This window comes from Phlebotomus papatasi, chromosome 2 (genome assembly GCF_024763615.1).
Source record: "Phlebotomus papatasi isolate M1 chromosome 2, Ppap_2.1, whole genome shotgun sequence".
Classification (NCBI taxonomy): domain Eukaryota; kingdom Metazoa; phylum Arthropoda; class Insecta; order Diptera; family Psychodidae; genus Phlebotomus; species Phlebotomus papatasi.
Genome location: NC_077223.1, coordinates 42,707,442 through 42,729,060, shown reverse-complemented (window position 1 = coordinate 42,729,060; position 21,619 = coordinate 42,707,442). Strand labels below are relative to the sequence as shown.

Sequence of the window (21,619 nt, the reverse complement as noted above, 5' to 3'; positions counted from 1 at the left end):
GTGTTTAACATATGCGTTTTCGTTCGAATTTAGCGAGCACCAATGCTAACCGATTTCAATTCAGCTGTTTCAGCTGAATTCTGTTGACTTTAAAATGACATTCGCGAGGCAGTGCCATTTCCACATATTTGGTTAGCACTTTTTATTCGAGATCTACTGACTGGTCAGCTTATTTTTGCTGATTGACTCAGCAAAAGCTGGGAAGTGCTTCAAAAACTCGTCGTTTTTTTAAAAATTCTTTCCAACGATTGATAATATCCTACAAGATTAACTACAAAAAATTCCTGGTGGATAGAGTCCCTGAAATTTAAATTTATGGTGAAATGGGTGAAGCTCATTGGATGGGATTCAATAAGGTGTGGTTCCTTCATAATCACACCTATTTCGATACTCCGATTTTCTCAGAGTGCTCAGATCGGTCTGTCCTTCACAGGGTATGTGTTTCGAACATCCCTGATGCCGAGAATGATAAGCCGGCATTTTCGAACTCGACCGACCATCCGGCTCTCCGTTTTTAATGTGAGATTTTTTTGTGATTCCCACACAGAGAAATCCGAAAAGGTTAAAATAACATTGCGAAAATGTTAATTTTACCCTGCAGTATTGATCCAAAATCGGTGTAAATATTACCCTTTTTAGGTGTAGTTGGGGTTAAAATGACCCTTTTTAATGTTAATTTTACCCTTAAAAAGGTGTAAAATTAACATTAAAAAATGTTGATATATTTTTACACCTAAAAAGTGTTAAAATTATTAAGAAAAAAAGTTAATCGCACCCTCTTTTCTTTCTCAGTGAAGGTATTCTACAATTTAAATTTTCTTTCTTCCCAATAAATTTAATAGAGTTCACATAAATATCCATGAAATTTTCCAAAGAAACATTTCATCAATATTTCCACCTGCTCAATGACCCTCTTGTACACTTGAACGTGCCACATAGTTGACTCACAAGTTGAGGGAGTGAAAGATGTGAGCGATATGCAGAAATGTTAATGCAATAGAAAATAAGAAGAATCATGTGAATTGCGAAAGTGCAGGAGAGAGTGTCAGCATTCGAATTATTGCTTCTGACGATGTGCACAAAAGCCAAAGGGGGATGAATGATAAAAATCCTCCACATCCTCCTTTTCAATGACGATTGCATTTAATGGAATTTCTCATTCTACTCTTCTTTTTTGGCGCGAGGGAATTGCCCAACACGGGAGAACAAAACGATTTTGAGGGTTAAATGCGATATTCGCATGGGGTGCAAGAATAATGTAGCCACTGACATCCCTGGGTTTTTGTGCCCACTGCAAAAGGACCCAAGCACTCATTTCTTCCATCCCAAAAAGTTGATTTAAAATCAAAATCCCTCAGACTCATGCGTGACAATGAGAAATTCTGAACTGTTGAGGGGGTGGCTGGAGAGACAATTGCACATATGCCACGAATTGCTCATGATGACGAAGGAGGGTGGAAAATTATATTGCAATTCTTGCCACGTTTCCACTGAACGCCCTTTGCCGACATGAAATACTCTGTACAGAAAGCGCGGAGAGACCAAAAGACAAGCAGCATTATAAATATGTATTTTGGGATGCTGAGGACATTTTTTGTTGTTTCATTTGATTCTTCTTGACACGCATGTGGGGGGAGCCTGGATGAGCGCAACAGGAATATTATTGGAGTAATTTCGTGAATTGTTTGCACAAGGGGACAACACCAAAATTAAACATTAAAATTTAAATGTTGAGCATTAATTTTGAAGTAACACCAGCTACTTATCGTATATACATATATATTTTTTTTATACACATTTAGTACATTACATTTACATCAAGAAAAAAAAAGAACGACTTTTTGGATTATCTTTGCTTATTATGGATTTAGCAAATAATCTTCTAATATTTTATAACGAAAAAAATGTTCACGTGAATATCAACATTAGAATAATTATTGAAATTTGATACTATCAAGCACTTCCTGATTTGTTTTTTTTTTCTTTTTCTCTTGACATCTTGATGAGCAAATATCATATTTTTTTCTTTTAAATTTAATTTAAATTAAGCAAAAATTTTATTTAAGCCTTTTCCGTTAATTGCTAATTTTCTTTTTTGTATTTTGTGTAATGTGTGTAGACCGTGTAGACCTTTAACATTTTCTTTTCTATCTTTTTTTTTTAATAATTATTGATGAAACGTCTTTCTTTTCCGATATGTATGTTTCATTGATGGAACAATACCTTGGAAGTCATATCTAAAATTTGCAATGGAATGTTTCTTTTCTTAATCTCTCAATAATTTCCACAAAACCAAAAATTTAATTACTGAAGCCTTTAGAATTAACGCTATATGATATCTTTTTTACGTTATTTTTTTTTTATTAACTTCTACAATAATTCAATTGAGGGTGTTCTAGGAGGAATTCTTCTGTTGAAATTCCATTTCACTAAAAATATCCTTCATCATTTATTTGCATTTCATTTTCTTATTTAGAAAACAAATACTACACGTCGCTCAAGTGGGTCGTTATCAAGTTTTTATTGCATATACTAAATTCTTATTGACGTCGTTTACAAAAGTGTTTTGACGAAATTCTCTGGACAAACTTGTGGCAAGTTAAATGTAGTATAATTTATATTATATTTCACTTAAAGTAATGAAAAATGTATCGTCACAGTATTTAATTTGAGAGGAAAATATTTAGGATACTTTAGATCCACAGAAAAGTTTTATTCCACAAATAAAATAAAAGTATTAAAAAATATATTTAAAAATTGAGAAAAAAAGACTCTTGTCTGTTAAGTAAGAGCGTAATCGGGCTAATGTATAGAAGAATTTATGTTTAATGATTTTCAAGTGCATTAATTTATTGTACTTCTTAAGGACCAAAATGCTTGATCCCTTATAATTGTTCCAGTCCACACCGACATTGACAATTGCCTGATTTTCCGAGGTAAAGTAAGTGTGTCAAATTCAGGCCAGCTTGCAATTTCGGCCACCTTTTTTGTTCCTTGAATTTCCTTGAACTTTTAGATTTTACGTACTCTAGAAATTATACAATGCAAAAGAATAACAAATAATGTAGCTTCGACAAACGAGATGAAAGAGATATTAGAAGAATTCCCAAAGGGCAAGGAACTATGAGAATGAAGATGGCCGAAATAGGGCACCAAAGCTATGTCTATATTTTTATTCATTTTAAAATGTATTAAGAATGATTTTAGAGTAAATTAAGGCGGTAAACTCTTTACAAGGTTCCAAGCAACACTCTTTCAGAAGAAAGAATAAAAAAGTCAATTTGTATTTAAAATATTACATTTGAAACTTGAGACTTTGACGCTTGCATGCAACTATGCCGAAATTTGGCACACTTACCCTATATTCCACTAAAATTTACAACATTTTTCGGTAAGGACCTCAAAATGAGACGAATTCGTCCTGTCAAATTCTTAAAAGTACTCTATTTACTTGAACCACGTGCTTAATAAGGATGACTGGGGCAAAAAGTCACAAAACGGACATTTTATTTTTTTTACAAGCTACCTGAGTGGCCTAGAAATTTCTAATTAGTGCACTTTTATAAGCAATTTACTATAAATTTATCTAGCCGCTTTCTAAAAGATAATTTTGTGACTAGTTTCAAAAATGCTGGAACAAATAGTATCAGGCATGGGGTAAAATTATCACATTTTAATTCGCTTTACTACAGGCTCCCGGAAGTTTAAAAAATACCTAAATGACATATTTTCATAGGAAATTTATTCCTCTACACCTTTGTAGAACAGCGTTTCCTCTATCTGAACGAGAAAAGCGCTTTTCAAGTTGTTTTTCAAAGACTATTTCTGGCAAGAAAATTCTGTTCAACCATTCTGAAAAGGCGAAAATACCGAATTGGGCGAGTTGAATTTGACGAAATTTGCCGAAAAATTGTTGAGTAAATGTCACTTAAGTGCAGAATAAAAACAAAACAAAAATAAATGATCGAAAGAAGTCTTTTGCGTCCTTTTAAAACTTTTTAAATTAAATATCTTAGATTCAGTAAAGCTCGACAGAATATTTATCCTCCAGAATATACAGAATATACATTGGACTGTTCGTATTACAGTCGAGTTCCTCAAATTTGAACGACGGTTGAGTTCAAAATGTAAAATTTGAGGTTATGTGAAGAAAGTTTTGCTTGGAGTCTGAATTACAACTATTTTTCTCTGTTATTTCCTCATTATTATCGCATTATATTAACTTCCGCAACAAATTCTATATATTTCACAACGAATTACTTTGATATATTCTCTAAAGTTATTTATCTTAATTTAGGGAAAGTGCATTTCACATGAATTCCGTTACGTTTTTGAAAATATTGTTCAAATTTGAGGAGTGAGAAATGTCACCTACCTACACCCCCCAAATGTTCAAATTTGAGGAACTCTACTGTATTTAATTTTTTCGGATCTTCATTACCATCACTGTCTTCAACAACAAGCAGCGACACATGGCAATGACGTTTCTTTTCGCCGTGAGCCATCAGAAATTGCTTCGGGCATTTGTTACTTTTTACCCCGTACAGGGGGTTTCAGGATTATGCATATTTTCGGGACCGAGAAAAACCTCACGAAATGGTTTTATGCATACAGAAATTTTGCATACCTTCAGGAGATTTCTTTTGAATAAGTCACAGAAACACCGTGAAATATGCAAAAAATATTGTTGACGTCAATTTCTTGGGTTATTTTGAGCGCTAAGGGTTCATAATAAACGCATTTTATTATGAAAAACGTTCTCAAAAATTTTACATACATTTATGGGTATTTCAAAAATGATTTCACAAATTAGCTCCTTAAGGTAGGCGAAAATGTATAAATGTATTTGCATAATTCCGATATGGATAATCCCGGGACTACATGTCCCTTTTATTACTTTTTACCCCAAGTGGGCATTTTTAATAAAAGGATTTCAGAAGAAAGGAATCTTTAGACAATGCTAAAACTGATAGCGGTTTCGATATTAAGAGAATCCAAATCATTTAGGAAATATTCACCAGTGTAGTGCATCAATTTTGGAAAATAAATAAGTAAAAATATTTTTTATATTAAAAATTGATATCTGCTGTAAGGAAAATATTTTAAAAAACATGACTAAAAATTTCAATATTTTTTTTTATAAATTCCTTGTTTGATTTCTAAGAAACTTACGACTTTGAAGAAGGTCTATGGAGGCTATCTTTAGGAAAAATCTTAATCCGCTATGTTTTTTGTCTTGGAAGATATTGAATTTTGAAATTTTCGACTTGTGACTTTTTGACCCAGTCTTCCCTACCCATTTTTTTTAAATTAAAATTTACATCTGTCGACTGTAATAGCTCAATTAAGAGTGATTATGTATTTGCTCAAAAACGCATTCTTGTTTTTCTTTTTTGTGGATTTACAGTTTTTTCTCTATTGTACTTCAATATTTGAGGTTTTGCGAATGGAAATGGGTTTGAATGGTTATATACGATATTTCTATCTCTTCGTGAATCAATTTTACTGTTTATTGGAGCATTCTTAAACAAATTACCAATTTGTTCATATTTCGCGTCATTTTACCCGTTTTAGCCATATTATGACAAGTAATCGACATTTCTCAACTCTTTAAATTACTTAATTCACCTGACGATGAACAGTTCTAGGTTTCCTGTGTATTTATCAGTCACTGGTTGTGAAATTTTTGGTTCTTTGGGGTTAAATCTGAGAAAAAGAGCCTTCTGGAGCGACGCGCCATCAAGGCGGATAACGTATTTTTGAGGTTAGAATTCGACGTCAACTAAATATTTTATGACAGAAGCATTGACGACAATGATGCCATCTAGTTCAGAAAAAAAATAGTATAATATTCAAAGTCTACTGCCATTTATGCAGATTACGCTCTTACTTAGCAGACTGTAGGTAGGTTTAATTGGTTAGTCACTCACTTTACCTGCTTGAATAAATCCATAATATTGGCTCAATTTAAATAAGAAATTACAAGATAATGCAATCTCCAAACATTAAGAATTTCAATTGAAGTATTCCCCAAGAAAGCACTCCCAAGATTGATGATAAATTATGCTGAATCTTGGATTATCTATCTAAATATCCCATGATTACTAATAATTAAATTTTCACGTGTAAATTACTATATTTGTATTTTCCTTCTTTTATTTTTTTTCTCAAGAAATACCACTAATATTTTTTTATATCTTAAATCAACTTCATTTCATTATTATTCTAGCAATTTTTTTTTCGTTTACTTCTTTTTTTAATTTGAATAATTTATTACAATATGGAATTATGTGATTATATCATACGACTTTTTTTATTATTAATATTTTTATCGCCGACACAATATTATTTTCTCTTGTCTCTTTGCAATTAACAAACTGCGTAATTGACTCAAAAAATCCACAAAAAATAAGGAGTTTTTGCGCAAATAAATTATTACTAACTGAATAAATTATTTTGCTAAAATTGATCATTTAAAAAAAAATCAATTTGCGTGTCGGAAAAGGGAAGATATTTTTTTCACATTTCCATTAACAACCATAACATCCAAATTAACCAAAAAAAAAACCCCAAAAAAAATTAATGATTATTCAAATTAAGAAAAAAAATAATAAATAATATGGAAAAATGAATAATCAAAATTACTTTGTTTCGATAGTTTTCTTAGTTAATTTATCACATAATATAAAGGAGAAAAAATATTAGAATTAAAATGTGTATAATCTCACAAAATATCTGCGAAAAAAATATATTCTAATGAAAAAATTAAAATATATTTATCTTTCTAAACCTTCACATTTTTGTGTTTTTTTTATAAGTCTTGTAAAATTTCTAATGTGTAAATCTTTTTATTTGTTTTTTTTTTTAGCAACCTTTTTTCAATAATTATTTCGTCTCTATATTTTGTTCTATCAATTTTCTTTCTCATTAATCATCAATAAATAACATTAAGTTCAACATGTCTAGTTTAATCGTTATGTATTTTTATTTATTTATTTTTAAAATATATTATCTTCATTTTCTCATCATTTCTCTCACTTTTTTCTCTAGTGTTCTTTGAGTGTATTTTCAATCTATTTTTTTTTCAATGAAATGTAATTTTGTTAACATACCTGGATTATTCTGGATCTCAGCACATTATCCATTCTATTTCTTAACAGGTAAAACGTCTTTTCTATTATTGGCTAAGTTTATCAAACATTGCTATCATACGCAGGTGGGCCTGTAAATGCGACAGGTTGAGCATTGTCCACAAGATTCGATCGCATGCCCGATGTTGTCTGAATTGGTCTGCTGTTGTCAGCAGCAACAGCTGCATTTCGCATTTCTTGCAGAGATGCCCTATTGTAGAAGGAGAAATAATTAAAAAATCAATTGCAATATTCCCCAAAATCCCAACACAATAGAAGGATACACTATTCTACAAAATAAAACTGTTAAGCAAATTAATTATATTGTGATGATAAAAAGGGCAAATGTACAATTATTGCCACGCAATTCAATTTTCTTCTTCTGCCAAGTTTGTAAAACAGACAATAAAACTATACGCAATGACGATTTGCATTTAAATTATATTGTGGTCGTGCTTATCATGCAAAATCAATTAAAAAACAACTAAACAATACAAACAGGTTGATAACTAAATTGGTTAAACGGTGAACTGAGTCTTGATAAATTCACAAAGAGTTGTAAACAAAAAAAGTAATTTCGCATCCAATTTTTTTTTAGTATTTCGTATTTACTGTTTTTTTTGTTTATAAAAAACTGCAAAATATATTTATTTACGCAATGCAAAATATCGTTTTTGAATTTATTAAAGAAATATTAAATGAACCCTTTTATATTAAAATAAACTTTTAGCGTTGAATCTTTAAACGAGTCTTTAAAAAGATTGATTTTATATTCTCCAGTAACGATTTATAAATTGATAAGTAACCATCACTTATGGGGTAGTGTCAAATAGGAGGTTAAAAGTGGTATTATATTATTTTGTTGTTTAAATCAACAGATAAACTATCTAACAATATACCATAAGAATGTCAGAAGCCAATTCGAAGTATTTCCGAAAATAAAGAGATGAAAGCAAAGGAGCATCGAACAGATTTGCAAGCGTTCAGGTGAAAACATACAAAAATTTGAATCGCATTTTCTCCTCATTTTTACAAATTTTTCGAATTTGTGGGAAATATTGAAACTTATGAACTGATCGCAATAATTAAAAGGTTATTCTCTTTAGCAGTAAATTCTCTTTTGGTTGAACTACACGGTAAAATCATCCATAGAGCTAAGAAAAACGCCGAATCTGCTATAGATGGATTTTTAAGGGTCGAGGTTGGGGACTGGACATTCATTGTTTTTGTTTATCGGTTTTATTTTTGTAGTTGATTTTTAGCCAGTGATTATCTTTTCGTCCCTAAAGGGTTAAGACCTTTCATATTTAAAATTATTAAACATCATTAAGGTTTGAGTCCAAAATATGAAAACCTAAATTTTAACTCAAATGAACTTAACTTTCCTTAATCTTAAATTTGGTAACTAATTTCTTGTTTTAGCTAGAACTCTTCTACTTTGTGAACGTTTATTTGACACTCAGAGGCTTCGAGCGGATATTAATTTAAAAAAGAAAACAACTATTGTTCTCTTATGTAGCGTAAACATGATAGTAAATTAGATATTAAAGTATTAGCATGGTACAACCTAATATAAATTTACATCGTGTTTTCGTCCTAAGTCAAATATTTAAAAAAAAAAACCTAAAATCCTAATTCCGTGTGCCATGAGGAGAAATTCGTAAGACTTGCTTTCATCAATGAATAAAAATATCTAATGGTTATATGATACGATTTAAGTGGCTGAAAATCAAAAAAGGTTTATCTGGTTATTATCATTCTATTACACGAACTTAAGTGGTTACGTCGGTCATGAAGACTAAAAAACAGCACATTTTCTCTAATTTGTTCGCAGCCTAATAAAAATTTATTTAATTCAAGCTTTTAAGTACATGAAATACTGAACCAACTACACCTAGCTATATTTTATAAATTTTTTAATTAAAAATATTAAATAATTAGGCATTGTAGCCGGGTTTTTGGATATTTTTTTTTGAAAAAAAAAACTTTTCATTGAACAATATTTCCCAGAAAAAAAAAATAATATTTTCTGTTACCACAAGAATTGTATTCGTTTTTTGTTTTTTTTTGTTTCACTGAGGCCATTTACACCGCCGCATTGGATTGGGATTGAATTGTGCCAAAATCGGTTTTTGGGATAAGTTAGTCAGAATCTAATACGTCAGTCTAAATGACCTCAATGAAATCCTTCAGATTGCGGCCTTAGGGCCTTGACAGACATGATGATTAGCCGAGAGACGGCTTAGCGTATCGGCTTTCCATTAAGTCGTCTCTCGGCTTAAGTCGTAAGTGTGTCTAGGGCATTAGATTAAGACTTAATTATCCGAGATCCAATTTTGGAACAGTTCAATCCCAATCTAATGCGGCGATGTAAATAGCCTCATTGAAGGTTATTTCGTTTGTATAAAATTCTCCAAAAAATCTAAATATCTTTTTTTTTTTAATCCTTCATTCAAGACCGACTCAAACTCATCTGCTAACAAAAATTATTTAGGTTTTTGCTTTCGGATGAATTTACTGTGAATAATCTTGTCTGCCGAAGAGTAAGTTTTCATTCAAAACGGTCTCCGAAAATCAGGTTCCTGGTATTTAATTTTTAAAAATTTTAAATGAAAGTTTCAGATATTACCATGGATAATACTGTAAATGTTGTATGCCTAACAGCTGGAATTAAATATTTAAAGAGAAAATAGAGAAAATATGCTGTTTTCAATTTTTCATAACCATGCATTAATTTTTCGTGACCCACGTAACTTCTTAAAGTCTAGCCATATGGCTTAATTTCTCTAATTAATTAACGGGTGAAAATTTTCAGAAAATTTGTTGTAAAATCACTAAGTTTCGAGACCTTTGTAAACTGATCTAAAGCTTTAGTCTAAATCCGCATAAATGAAACCCGTATACAATAGCCAAACCGTATTAATAAAATGAGTTTAATTTTTTTTAATCCTAAATTCAACCAGTTTAATAAACCAAAAATAGGTTTGCAGTTTGAAAATGTCATAACTAATTAGTGCTACATTTAATATAAATAATGGAAAACACACAATTATTCATATTTTGAAATTTGTCCAGCGCACAACAACTTTTGTTTTGTAAACGTTTTTGACTTCTCTACGAAAGTGAATTAAACCCAGATGTAGTCATCTTACTTACTCTCTCAAGCAATTTTAAAAACATATTTTTAAAGTAGAGATTATTTTGTAAACATGTTTTTTTATCGATTTAGTGACAGTGAATGAAACAGATCCAGTCATTACGCTCACTCTTATGCCCATCGCACAATAACTTTTGTTATGGTAAACTTGTTTTCGGAATTGCCTATGAGAGTGAACGAAATGACTATATATAGATTTCATTCACTCTCACTGAAATGTAAAAAACATGTTTACACAACAAAAACAATTGTGCACTGAGCATTATGCCCAACACACAATAATTTTTGTTTGTAAACATGTTTTTAAAATTGCCTATGTGAGTGAGCGAGATGACTAGATCGAGATTTCATTCACTCTCATTGAAATGTCAAAAAACATGTTTATAAAACAAAAGTTATTGTGTGCTGGGCATTATAGGCAGTTTCAAAAGCATGTTTACAAAACAAAAGTTATCGTGCGTTGAGCATATTGTCAAGCGTACAATAACTTTTATTTTGTAAATATGTTTTTGACAATTGAATGAGGAGTGAATGGAACCTAGATCTAGTCATCTCGCTCATACTTATAAGAAATTATGAAAACATGTTTACAAAAGTTATTGCGCGTTTGGCAACAAATAATAACTTTTGTTAACATGCATTAGACATTTCAATTAAGTATTATTCAATGTAAGACCTATAAGTAATCTCGCTTATAACCTCTACACTCTAAAGAAATTTATGTCCATATTTTACATTTTTCTTACCCAAGTGTAAGCAATTTATTTCAATATGGACATAAATTTCTTTAGTGTGCAGAGACCATATTCTCACAGAGTGTTTCGTAATAATGTTTAGAAAATAAAAGTTATTGTGTGTTGGACATAATCTACATTACAGTCAACAATCTGTACTTCAATCTGTACTAATCTGTGCTAAAGTGTACTTTGTGCGAAATTACCTCTTGGTTAGTGAAAAAAAGCATATTTTAACTTGAAATTAATTTCATGATTGTTCTATGTCAATGTGTTTTCCATTTACCTAAAATACTTGGCAAAATCGACTAATTGTAATACAAAACACAAAACATTACACACACACAGAAAGCACACACCATTAATAAATGTGAAAAGAAAATTAATTGCCTTTATGAATGGATATTTTTTTTTGCAAAAATGTGTGATCCTTGGTGAGAAAAATTTTGATGGTGATTCGCAGAAAGGTTGAACGACGAAATAATATTGAAAAATGCCAGTAAAGTTTAAAGATGTTCAAAATATATGTATGTATACTTTTCGTGCCTTTTGTAATTTTTGGAATTATTGTTTTTCTTTGACTTTTTTTTTCTTAAACTGTTCGCAAAATTTCAAAATGTTCTTTGCAAATATATTTGTTTGACACTTTCTTTTTCTTGGGATTAATGAATGATGATGGAGGTATGTTTGTGTATTGTGGCTGTGTTTTAATGTTCTTTCTTTTCTTTTGTGTGCTTTTGGTTAGCAAACTAGAGGATCTAGCGCTTTATGTTGGACGCCAAACGTCTGGATCCTCCATTAATGTTGACCTTTGATCAAGTGTTGGTCCCTGGCCAGGAGACATGGCATTAGGAGATGCAATTGCTGCCATATCTTGACGTGATCCCCTTCGGAGGCGTTAATGGACCATTAGTTAGTAAGATTAGAAAAGCCGACAAAATTTCTCAGGGATTTCATTTTTAAAATGGTCATTAGATAGCATGGGCTAAATGTTGTTTATAGTTGATTTTTCTTATGTCTCAGAGAATGAGGGTTTAAACCAATTCTTTTTTTTAATTCTACTAATTTATAAATTAAATAATTTGTTATTTGCTTTTTTACGATGACTTGAAAAAAAAAACAATTATTCTCGAATTTTTTAATTTAGATAATTTAGAAAATAAAAATATTCACAAATTGGATTAAACCTCACCTCTGACGATCACATACAAATTTAAGTTAAGCAATTTTAAGTAAAAAAAAAAAATAAGTATTCAGTTTTACTCACTTTTTGCCCAATGACATCATCCCGTAGAGAACACCAGTGCCAAAAATTAGGCCACATGCAAAAATGCTGCCCAATCCAGGGCATAAAGCAACTGGCGGTATTGCAATGCTGAAAAGAATGCAAATCATTAATTTTTTATAAAGCCATTGTTTTATAATATACTTAATTTGTTAAAATGAAGAATTCGAGATTTCTAGATTTAAATTTAAATTTTTAAAACTCTTCATTTTACTTTTTTTTTCAATTTTAATAACTTTAAATTTATTTTATGAGTTATTGTAACTTGCGATTTTTCTATAGTCTATTTGAATAGAAAGAAATAAAGCACCTGTTCGAAAGTACAAATTTTATGATCTGCTGAAATGGTTTAAAATTTTTTCTCTTTTTCTTAACAAGATAATAAAGTTCTCTGTTTAATCTAAATTCTTTAAAATCACAGCTTCTATGGTCCTTGAATATTTAGCCCACTAAAAACGACTTTCGTGTCCCTCCGTCTCGTCGTTCGTTGTATAATCCGTTTCTAGAGGCACAACGGTAAAAAATATCGACACGAGGTTTGCGGTTAAGATTAAATATTGATAAGTGGTTACAAGTTGGCGTTTTCTGTATTTGGCCACTTTGGATTACCTAAACATTTTATTTTCTCAATAACCTGATTTAGATTTTAATATTTTATAGTCTTTTTTTAGAGGTTTCAGGTGAAAGGGACAGATAATCCTAACCGGCTTATGTAGGTGAGATTCTTAACGTGAGCTAAATCGGAGTGCATGCAAATTCGATTTAGAGCTGAAATTGTGAGTCGCCATTCAGTTATCTTGAATCAAATTCGTGAAATTATACAAATTTTGTATTTAAACCAAAATATCAAGGATTTGGATGAACTGACAGAAAAGTGATATATGGGTGAAATGTAGACCAGAATGTACTCTATAATTTTCCTATAGAACATGATCTCATCGATTACTCAGAAGTCAAGATAAGCGAGGTTTTTTGTTTCTTAACTCGTTTTTTCATCCAGAGTGCCCCAAGTAGTCATTTGTTGAACTTCAACTATATCAAAGAATTGTTGTATTTTGTGGGACTTTCCATTTAAAACCATATTTTAAGTGTCTTGGTGGAGTAGAGGCAGTCAAATTGGCATCTGAGGGATTTCAAAGCGTTATTATGGGAAAAATCAATTTTTTCACACTTAAACGGCAAAATCGGAGTGATAGCGTAGTCTGAGTGGAAAATGATGTATGGACGAAATGTAGAGACAAATGTGCTCTACAATTATGTCGAAGTAATCATCAAAATCGGTTTAGCGACAGTCGAGATAATTGAGGTTATGTGATATTGAAATTGGTTTTTCGACTGTGGCGCCCCTGGTGTTGGTCCCACAAAGTTCAAATGTTCTAGAAAGTTGTAGCATTTGGTGAGATCTTTCGTTTAAGCCCTCATTCATCAAAATCGGTCACATAGAACCGGAGATATGATTTTTTGAATTTCGTGAACTTTGACCCCTCATATCTCCGGTTCTATTTTAACCACAGCGCACATTTGCACCATTTTGGAAACGTCCTAGACTGGACTACAACATACTAAAATTTCATTAACTTGCACAATGCCGTTTTTGAGAAAAGTGACTTTGAATTTCGAGGAATTTTGACGCTATCGCAGCGCCACCTGTGGTAAATTTTTGAACTTCCATCTGAAAGTGCTCATCGAGACGAAACCAAAAAGGTAAAATTTAGGTCGCTATATTAATTAGAACCGGAGATAGAGACCGGTCAATGTTCGAACTTTGACCCCTTATAGCTCGGGTCAGGGGTTTTAGATCGACTTAAGGTTTTTTTTGTTTGATAGGTATAATCAACGACTACAGCATACTAAAATTTCAGCCCGATGCACAATGGAATTTTTGAGTTATTTAACTTATAAGATTTAAAAATTTTCTTTTTAATAATAGCGCCCCTAGCGGTGGTTTTATGAACTTGCGATGTTAGAAGGGGAAGTGGCATTTCACGAGAGCTTTCCAAAAAGCCCTCACTTTTTAAATTCTGATAATTAGAACCGGAGTTATGGTCATTTTAAGAAATTTTTTTTGGACCCTTATAGCTCGGGTCAGGGGGGTCGGGGGACCTTAAGTTTGGTATTGATGGAAAGCTCTAAGGCCCAGCTATAACATACTAAAATTTGAGCCCGCTCGATGCCATAGGGACGGGGGACCTTAAGTTTGGTATTGATGGAAAGCTCTAAGGCCCAGCTATAACATACTAAAATTTGAGCCCGCTCGATGCCATAGGGACGGAGCTATTGAGAAAACTAAAAAAAAGTCAACCCCCGGGGGTCTTCAAAATGGCGGAAGGACTTTTTCGAAATTAAAATCAGGGGTGTACCAATGGGGGTCGTGGGGGTCAATGCACCAAGTTGCAATTTTCGATTTTGGCCCGATATATAGGTTGACCTTTGCCGAAATCGACCTCCGCAAAATGTGTCGATGATCACGAATATATGGGGGGCTTTTTCCCGGCAGGCCGGCCGGCCGCTCTTTGGAGCTTAATAGCTCCTAAACTAAAAAAGATATCGACTTGCGGTTTTCGGCAAAGGTTATATATCGGGTGAAAATTGCAACTTGGTGCATTGACCCCCCACCCCCCACCCCTCCTTCCGCCATTTTGAAGACCCCCCTTTTTTGTTTTCTCAATAGCTCAGCCCCTATGGCATCGAGCGGGCTCAAATTTTAGTATGTTATAGCTGGGCCTTAGAGCTTTCCATCAATACCAAACTTAAGGTCCCCTGACCCCCCTGACCCGAGCTATAAGGGTCCAAAAAAAATTTCTTAAAATGGCCATAACTCCGGTTCTAATTGTCAGAATTTAAAAAGTGAGGGCTTTTTGGAAAGCTCTCGTGAAATGCCACTTCCCCTTCTAACATCGCAAGTTCATAAAACCACCGCTAGGGGCGCTTTTTTTAAAAAGAAAATTTTTAAATCTTAAAAGTTAAATAACTCAAAAATTCCATTGTGCATCGGGCTGAAAATTTAGTATGTTGTAGCCGTTGATTATACCTATCAAACAAAAAAAACCTTAAGTCGATCCATAACCCCTGACCCGAGCTATAAGGGGTCAAAGTTCGAACATTGACCGGCCTCTATCTCCGGTTCTAATTAACATAGCGACCTAAATTTTACCTTTTTGGTTTCGTCTCGATGAGCACTTTCAGATGGAAGTTCAAAAGGTCACCACAGGTGGCGCTGTGATAGCGTCAAAATTCATCGAAATTCAAAGTCACTTTTCTCAAAAACGGCATTGTGCAAGTTAATGAAATTTTAGTATGTTGTAGTCCAGTCTAGGACGTTTCCAAAATGGTGCGTATGCCCGCTGTGGTTTCAATAGAACCGGAGATATGAGGGGTCAAAGTTCACGAAATTCAAAAAATCATATCTCCGGTTCTATGTGACCGATTTTGATGAATGAGGGCTTAAACGAAAGATCTCACCAAATGCTACAACTTTCTAGAATATTTGAACTTCGTGGGATCAACACCAGGGGCGCCACAGTCGAAAAACCAATTTCAATATCACATAACCTCAATTATCTCGACTGTCGCTAAACCGATTTTGATGATTACTTCAACATAATTATAGAGCACATTTGTCTCTACATTTCGTCCATACATCATTTTCCGCTCAGACTACGCTATCACTCCGATTTTGCCGTTTAAGTGTGAAAAAATTGATTTTTCCAATAATAACGCTTTGAAATCACTCAGATGCCAATTTGACTGCCTCTACTCCACCAAGACACTTAAAATAGGGGTTTAAATGGAAAGTCCCGCAAAATACAACAATTCTTTGATATAGTTGAAGTTCAACAAATGAACACTTGGGGCACTCTGGATGAAAAAACGAGTTAAGAAACAAAAAACCTCGCTTATCTTGGCTTCTGAGTAATCGATGAGTTCAAGTTCTACGGCAAAATTATAGAGAACATTCTGGTCTACATTTCACCCATATAACACTTTTCAGTCAGTTCATCCAAATCCTTGATATTTTGGTTTAAATACAAAATTTGTATAATTTCACGAATTTGATTCAAGATAACTGAATGGCGTCTCCCAACTTCAGCTTTAAATCGAATTTGCATGCACTCCGAGTTAGCTCACGTTAAGAATCTCACCTACATAAGCCGGTTAGGATTATCTGTCCCTTTCTAACCATTTAGCGCCCATTTTTCAGAGCAAGAAGAAAATGAAAAAAAAATGGTTTTATTGCTCTTTTTGTGAAGTTTAGAGCCATAATTATGTCATAACGAAAAGAACAACTATCAATCTCTTCTTTTATACAATAAAAGTTTAAAATAAATTCTAATTAATAACGTTAATTGCATCAAAATTTTCAACAATTAAATATCTACCAGAGCTCTTCTAAAAAAAGTGAAAAAAGAAATCTTTAAGACACCATTTCCTTATCTTAAAATCGTGGATGGACTATATTATCACATGGATAGTAATGTTCACTTAAGATACTTACTAATGCTAATAATAAAAACATTCTATAGAATCATTCCTTAATCTTCAACTTTTGCCCAAACATATGACTTTTTTGGACCAGAGGGTGTAGAATTTATGGGTTTAGTAAATGAAATATTCTACTATCGTGTTGAATTTATCAATTATCTAGTACAAACATAAAATAATACCCCTTTATATAAAAATTTCACATTTTAATTGATTTTTTTCGGACTCCGATAGTGTCACCGAATTCAATGGAGTCAACAGGCCTGGAAATAATTAGTAAACTCTATCGAGGTCCCACTGTAATTTCTATAACATCGCAACTTCATGTGACAACCACTAGGGACACCAAGGGTGCTTAAATAAATTTTTTCCATGTCGACGGTCTTGAAATCCTCAATTTAGATTTTGATAGAAATTTAGCACGTATATAACGGGTAACCTCATTTTTTTCAATTCAGTCAAAAGATGCGGCACCTTTCTATTGATTTTGGAAATCTTTTAGTTTTTTAACCGTTAACCTTATCTTTACGTGCGTCAAAACGGTCCCAATAGCAGGCCTAGGCTGTGCATCGCAACTCGTCGGTCTATACCCATCCCATTTATTTGTTAGAGCTCTATTTTGGCTCCCTAAATTGAGTTTTTGTCAAATTTGATTTTTTGCTGACAAAAAATGTTTAAATTACAGAGACAAGGCAATGTCTAGAGACAGAGACATCCCCAACTGTATCCCAAATACCAGACAGTAGTTCAGGATGTGAATATTGTGCTCTTCGTCCTCCAGACAATATTATTAAATCTCATACATAAGCTTTTTCGCCTCTTAAAAATCTCTTTAAACGCAATCCATAAATTTACTACTAAAAGCAGGGGCATGACATTTCCTATGTTTCCCATATGTTTCTAGCGTGCCGAAAAAACTTTTGTGTTTATTAGCTGTTTTCTGTCATTGTAGAATGAATTATGCCCATCGCACAATAACTTTTGTTTAGTAAACATGTTTTTGATATTTCAATGAGAGTGAGTGAGATCTAGATCTAGTCATCTCCCTCACACGTATAGAAAATTTTGAAAACATGTTTACAAACAAAAGTTATTGTGCGTTGGGCATTAGCAAAAAATACTAATACAAAATAAAAGCCAATTTAATAGCGAAGAGGCAACCGAAAACCCCAAATTGGCAATCTACGTAGTTTTGAAGATATCTCGTGAAATGTGTATGAAAACAGGAAAAAATTTACACAAAAATTGGTCGCATTTTTCAGAGCTAATGTCACCCCCTGACCAAAAGGATACCCCCCGCCATCAATGGTGGGTAACTCAAAATGGATTTGATTTTTTATGGCTCCGGCACACCTTTTAGATCAGGAAAATTTCATGAAGTCGAAATTCGAATCCCTTTCTTTCTCATATATTTGCATATGTCTATCTCATTCTCTCGAACTCTTTTTCTTCTTTTAAACATCACTCCAAATTCAATTTAGCTCAATCGAATTTGGTATGCGAAAGAATGAGATAGTCATATACAAAACATGTGAGAAAGAAAGGGATTCCAATTTGCACTTCATGAAGTTTTCGTAATCTAAAAGGTGTGCCTGAGCCATTAAGAGACAAATTCATATTTTGATGTTTTTTAAGCCACTTTTTAATCATTTTGAGAGCAAAAACACGATCTAAATAAACGCTCAAAATGTTTTTTATGCAAGTTCACAATATACACATTTTCAAAATTCGTTTGGAAAAAATTTCCTTCAATCGGCAGCCAAAATCCCGAACGCCAAAATTTCGAAAGGGACAAATTATCGAAAGCTATAATCCTGGAAGGCCTGGAAGCCATAAACCCGAAAACAAAAATCCTGAATGTATATAATGATTTTCGGCCAATGAAATAGTTTTTAACTAGCCCCTGGCAAGTTGCCTGAAATTTGAAGCCACTTTCTCATACTTCGATTTAAATTTATAGGTATGGGATTTTTTTTGTATTCGCGACCGTTACGCTAAATATCTAAAAATTAAGAAGTTTTTTCACATTATAAGACACCTTACCGCGTCGAGGGATAAATATACTAAATTTTTGTTTAAATAAATTTTTCCTTGGAGCACTCTGAGCTGAGTTCGAGATCAATTTAGAGACTTGGCTTCAAATAGCTCCATATAAAAAAAGTCAACTAGCCACCTGCTTGATTTTTAAAAAGAAGGAGTCATCAAGCTCCGAAACGTTGGCAAGGAATAAAGGAGAAGATCAAAGGTCAAAATCCTGTGTTTTCTCTCTCTCTCTCTTCTTTTTATGTTTTTTTGGCTGTCAGACTCAATCAGGTCCATATTAGCCATTTCGCTCACTCTTATTTACTCATCTCTCCTTATCATTTTTTCTTTTTGCTCCATCACAAATCCTATTTTTTGCTCCCTTATCTTTTATCATACTTCCTTCTTGATATTTTTGCGTTCAATTTGGAGCTTTTAAGGACGGTGAAAAATTGTTTTCCAATTATTCACCGGACGCGCTTCGATCAAGGATCGAACCGAGGGCCTCTGCGTCACAAAGCCAACACTTTGCCTATTGAGCTATCGAGACCCCTCCTGTGTTTTCACTTCTCAAAAATCTTAAATGTCAAAATTCCGAAAACCAAAATCCTGAAAGTTAAATCACGAATGGGCAAAATTCTGAAAGGGACGAAATTGTACGGAGGATAACATCTGGGATATTTTCCCAGGACACAAAAAAAATTATCTTGGCTTCTCCAACAAGCGCGGATGCAATTGTGAGAACATCTACCTATTCCACTTTTAAGAATTCGAGATTTTGGCTATTCGGATTTTCTACCAATTCGGCACTTTGGCCTTCGCGGTTTTAGTGTTCGAAATTTTGATTTTCAGGATTTTCACCCTTTCGGAGTTTTTGATTTCAGGATTTTAGCTTTCGGAATTTTAAATGAGACCCATTTGAAAGATTAATGAGCAATAAGGGAATGCAAGACTAAACTTTCTGGTGCATGTATGTAATTAAATAAAAGTAGTAAGAAGTAAGGGTTAACCAGGAGATAGGCTGCAAAAGCGTAATACGAAAATGGGGCACGAACTTACTCGAAACTGATAAAATTCTATCACTTTACTCTAGCTAGACCTTTAGATTTATAGACCCTTTAGGGACGAGATGTCAAAAATTAGGGATCAGAAGATATCACATTTTCTGATTTCTTAGGGCAAAATATAACAGAAGACCTTAAGTAATTTTTTTTTGGGGATACTAATGTCCCTATCGTCGTTAAAGGACCAAGCAGACACAGGTTGATTTTTTTTTGAAAAAGATTCCAAGACATTCGAGAACTTGATTAAGCTTTTAGTGAAACTTCTAAAATGTAATGCCCTAGACACACTTACGACTTAAGCCGAGAGACGACTTAGTGGAAAATGATGGAAATGAAGTTTAACCATTATGTAGATTATAATTACGCTAAGCCGTCTCTCGGCTAATCCTAAGGTCTGTCAAGGCCCTAAGTTGTAATCATTTTAACGTTACGGGTTCGAGATCTTGGGGTATGGAATTTTATGAGATTATTTTCCAGGCCAATAGAACAAGATTTAATTTTACAAAAGACCACGGAAGTTTAAAATTTGTTTATAATAATATTGATATATCTGTAGATAAAAAAACTTTTCTGTGAATGATTTTATTTATACAATAAGTTTATTCATTATGTTTATTATCAATGAAAAGCATAGCAACGGGACAGGTACATCACGATAAAATGATATCGATTCTTGATGTTTTGCCTAAATAAAAGTCTAAATAAAGCTGAATTTGAGAAAGGGTCAATGCCAAAAATGTCTTTGATTTTTTCTTTTTATAAAAAGATATTGCTACTGCGTGAAGGCACATAGTTGTTATCTTCCCGTTGGGGGCAGATTAGAGAGACAAGGAATTGTATTTGCTTTTCGGAAAGCCCCAAAAACTCCCCGAAAAATGAAGTGAATCAAGTGATAAGAATTTAGTAAACTTACACACAATAAATAGCAGCTCGATACCAATATGGCTTGGAGTCTGCCAGATCGGCTACCTTCTGGACAAAGTCAACGAACATGCAGCAACAGGGCGCTTCAACAATCAACACTAGAAGTCCAAGACATACTTGCAGAACTCCTGATACCAGGCATCCAACGCCCCCAAAAACGATGCTCACGCAATTCCAGAGACCAAAAAGAACGCAAACTGAAAAGCATTACGGAAATATCTTAGCGCAAGTCCAAACAGGGATTTTCTGGTCTCTTGGTCTTTATTTCAGTTTTTGAAATTGGGCAAGCTGAATATCTTGAAAAGTTGAAGATAACTAATTTGGAAAAAATATCCTCCCCCACTTCCCAATGGAGCAGATGCATCGATTTTCCCTTGCCGTGTCATCAAATTCAATACGTGTGTCCATTGCCAATAGAGTTATTCTTTTAGAGCAAACCTATCTACTGAAAGATCTATATTCTTTGATATTTTGAAAATGGGAAGAAAACTCACAGAATGCTCCAACAATTCCAAGAACTCGTGCACCATACTTGAGATACCAAGGGACATCATCTTTGGGAACATTTTCCTGGCCGGGTCGAGCCATTAAACTCACAAATTTCTCCGTGATGCTCTCCTGCAAAGCACAAAAATCATCTCAATTACTAATCTACATGATCTCAAGAAGCTCCAAAAGTATCCTACCATTGTTTTAGAGTTGAATAAAGGGATGAAAATCACTGATAAACTTTGCACTGATTCAGGAAAAATGCCTGAGACACCAAAAAAATGCACGTCAACTGTCAAAGTGGTCAATTTCCGAGAAGCACATCGTCAACT

The 21,619-nt window shown here is 33.2% G+C and overlaps 2 protein-coding genes across 3 annotated transcripts in view; one reads left to right on the top strand and one right to left on the bottom strand.

The window, feature by feature from the left end:
• Positions 1-21,619, top strand: part of LOC129801176 (40S ribosomal protein S12) — a 422,333-nt gene that overhangs the window by 311,186 nt on the left and 89,528 nt on the right. The window lies entirely within an intron of this gene.
• Positions 1,763-21,595, bottom strand: LOC129801173 (calcium channel flower). 2 transcript variants are annotated; one of them, XM_055845954.1, is made up of 5 exons: positions 21,485-21,593; positions 21,293-21,416; positions 20,788-20,995; positions 12,289-12,396; positions 1,763-7,341 (listed from the first exon to the last, which is right to left on the bottom strand). In XM_055845954.1, exons 1-5 carry the CDS (start codon positions 21,485-21,487, stop codon positions 7,194-7,196), a joined length of 591 nt encoding a protein of 196 aa, XP_055701929.1. In that variant the 5' UTR covers positions 21,488-21,593; the 3' UTR covers positions 1,763-7,193. The 2 variants fall into 2 exon arrangements, with proteins under 2 accessions (XP_055701929.1, XP_055701930.1); XM_055845955.1 differs by lacking the exon at positions 1,763-7,341 and adding an exon at positions 11,668-11,908 and having other exon boundaries at positions 21,485-21,595.

What these genes read in the sequence shown, in the direction of transcription:
- LOC129801173 (XM_055845954.1), bottom strand. An exon ending in CGAGCTGCTATTTATTGTGT is followed by an intron (nt 12,397 to 20,787) that starts GTAAGTTTACTA and finishes CATTCTTTTCAG; the next exon opens with CATTGCAATACCGCCAGTTG. An exon ending in ATGATGTCATTGGGCAAAAA is followed by an intron (nt 7,342 to 12,288) that starts GTGAGTAAAACT and finishes CTTCTACAATAG; the next exon opens with GGCATCTCTGCAAGAAATGC.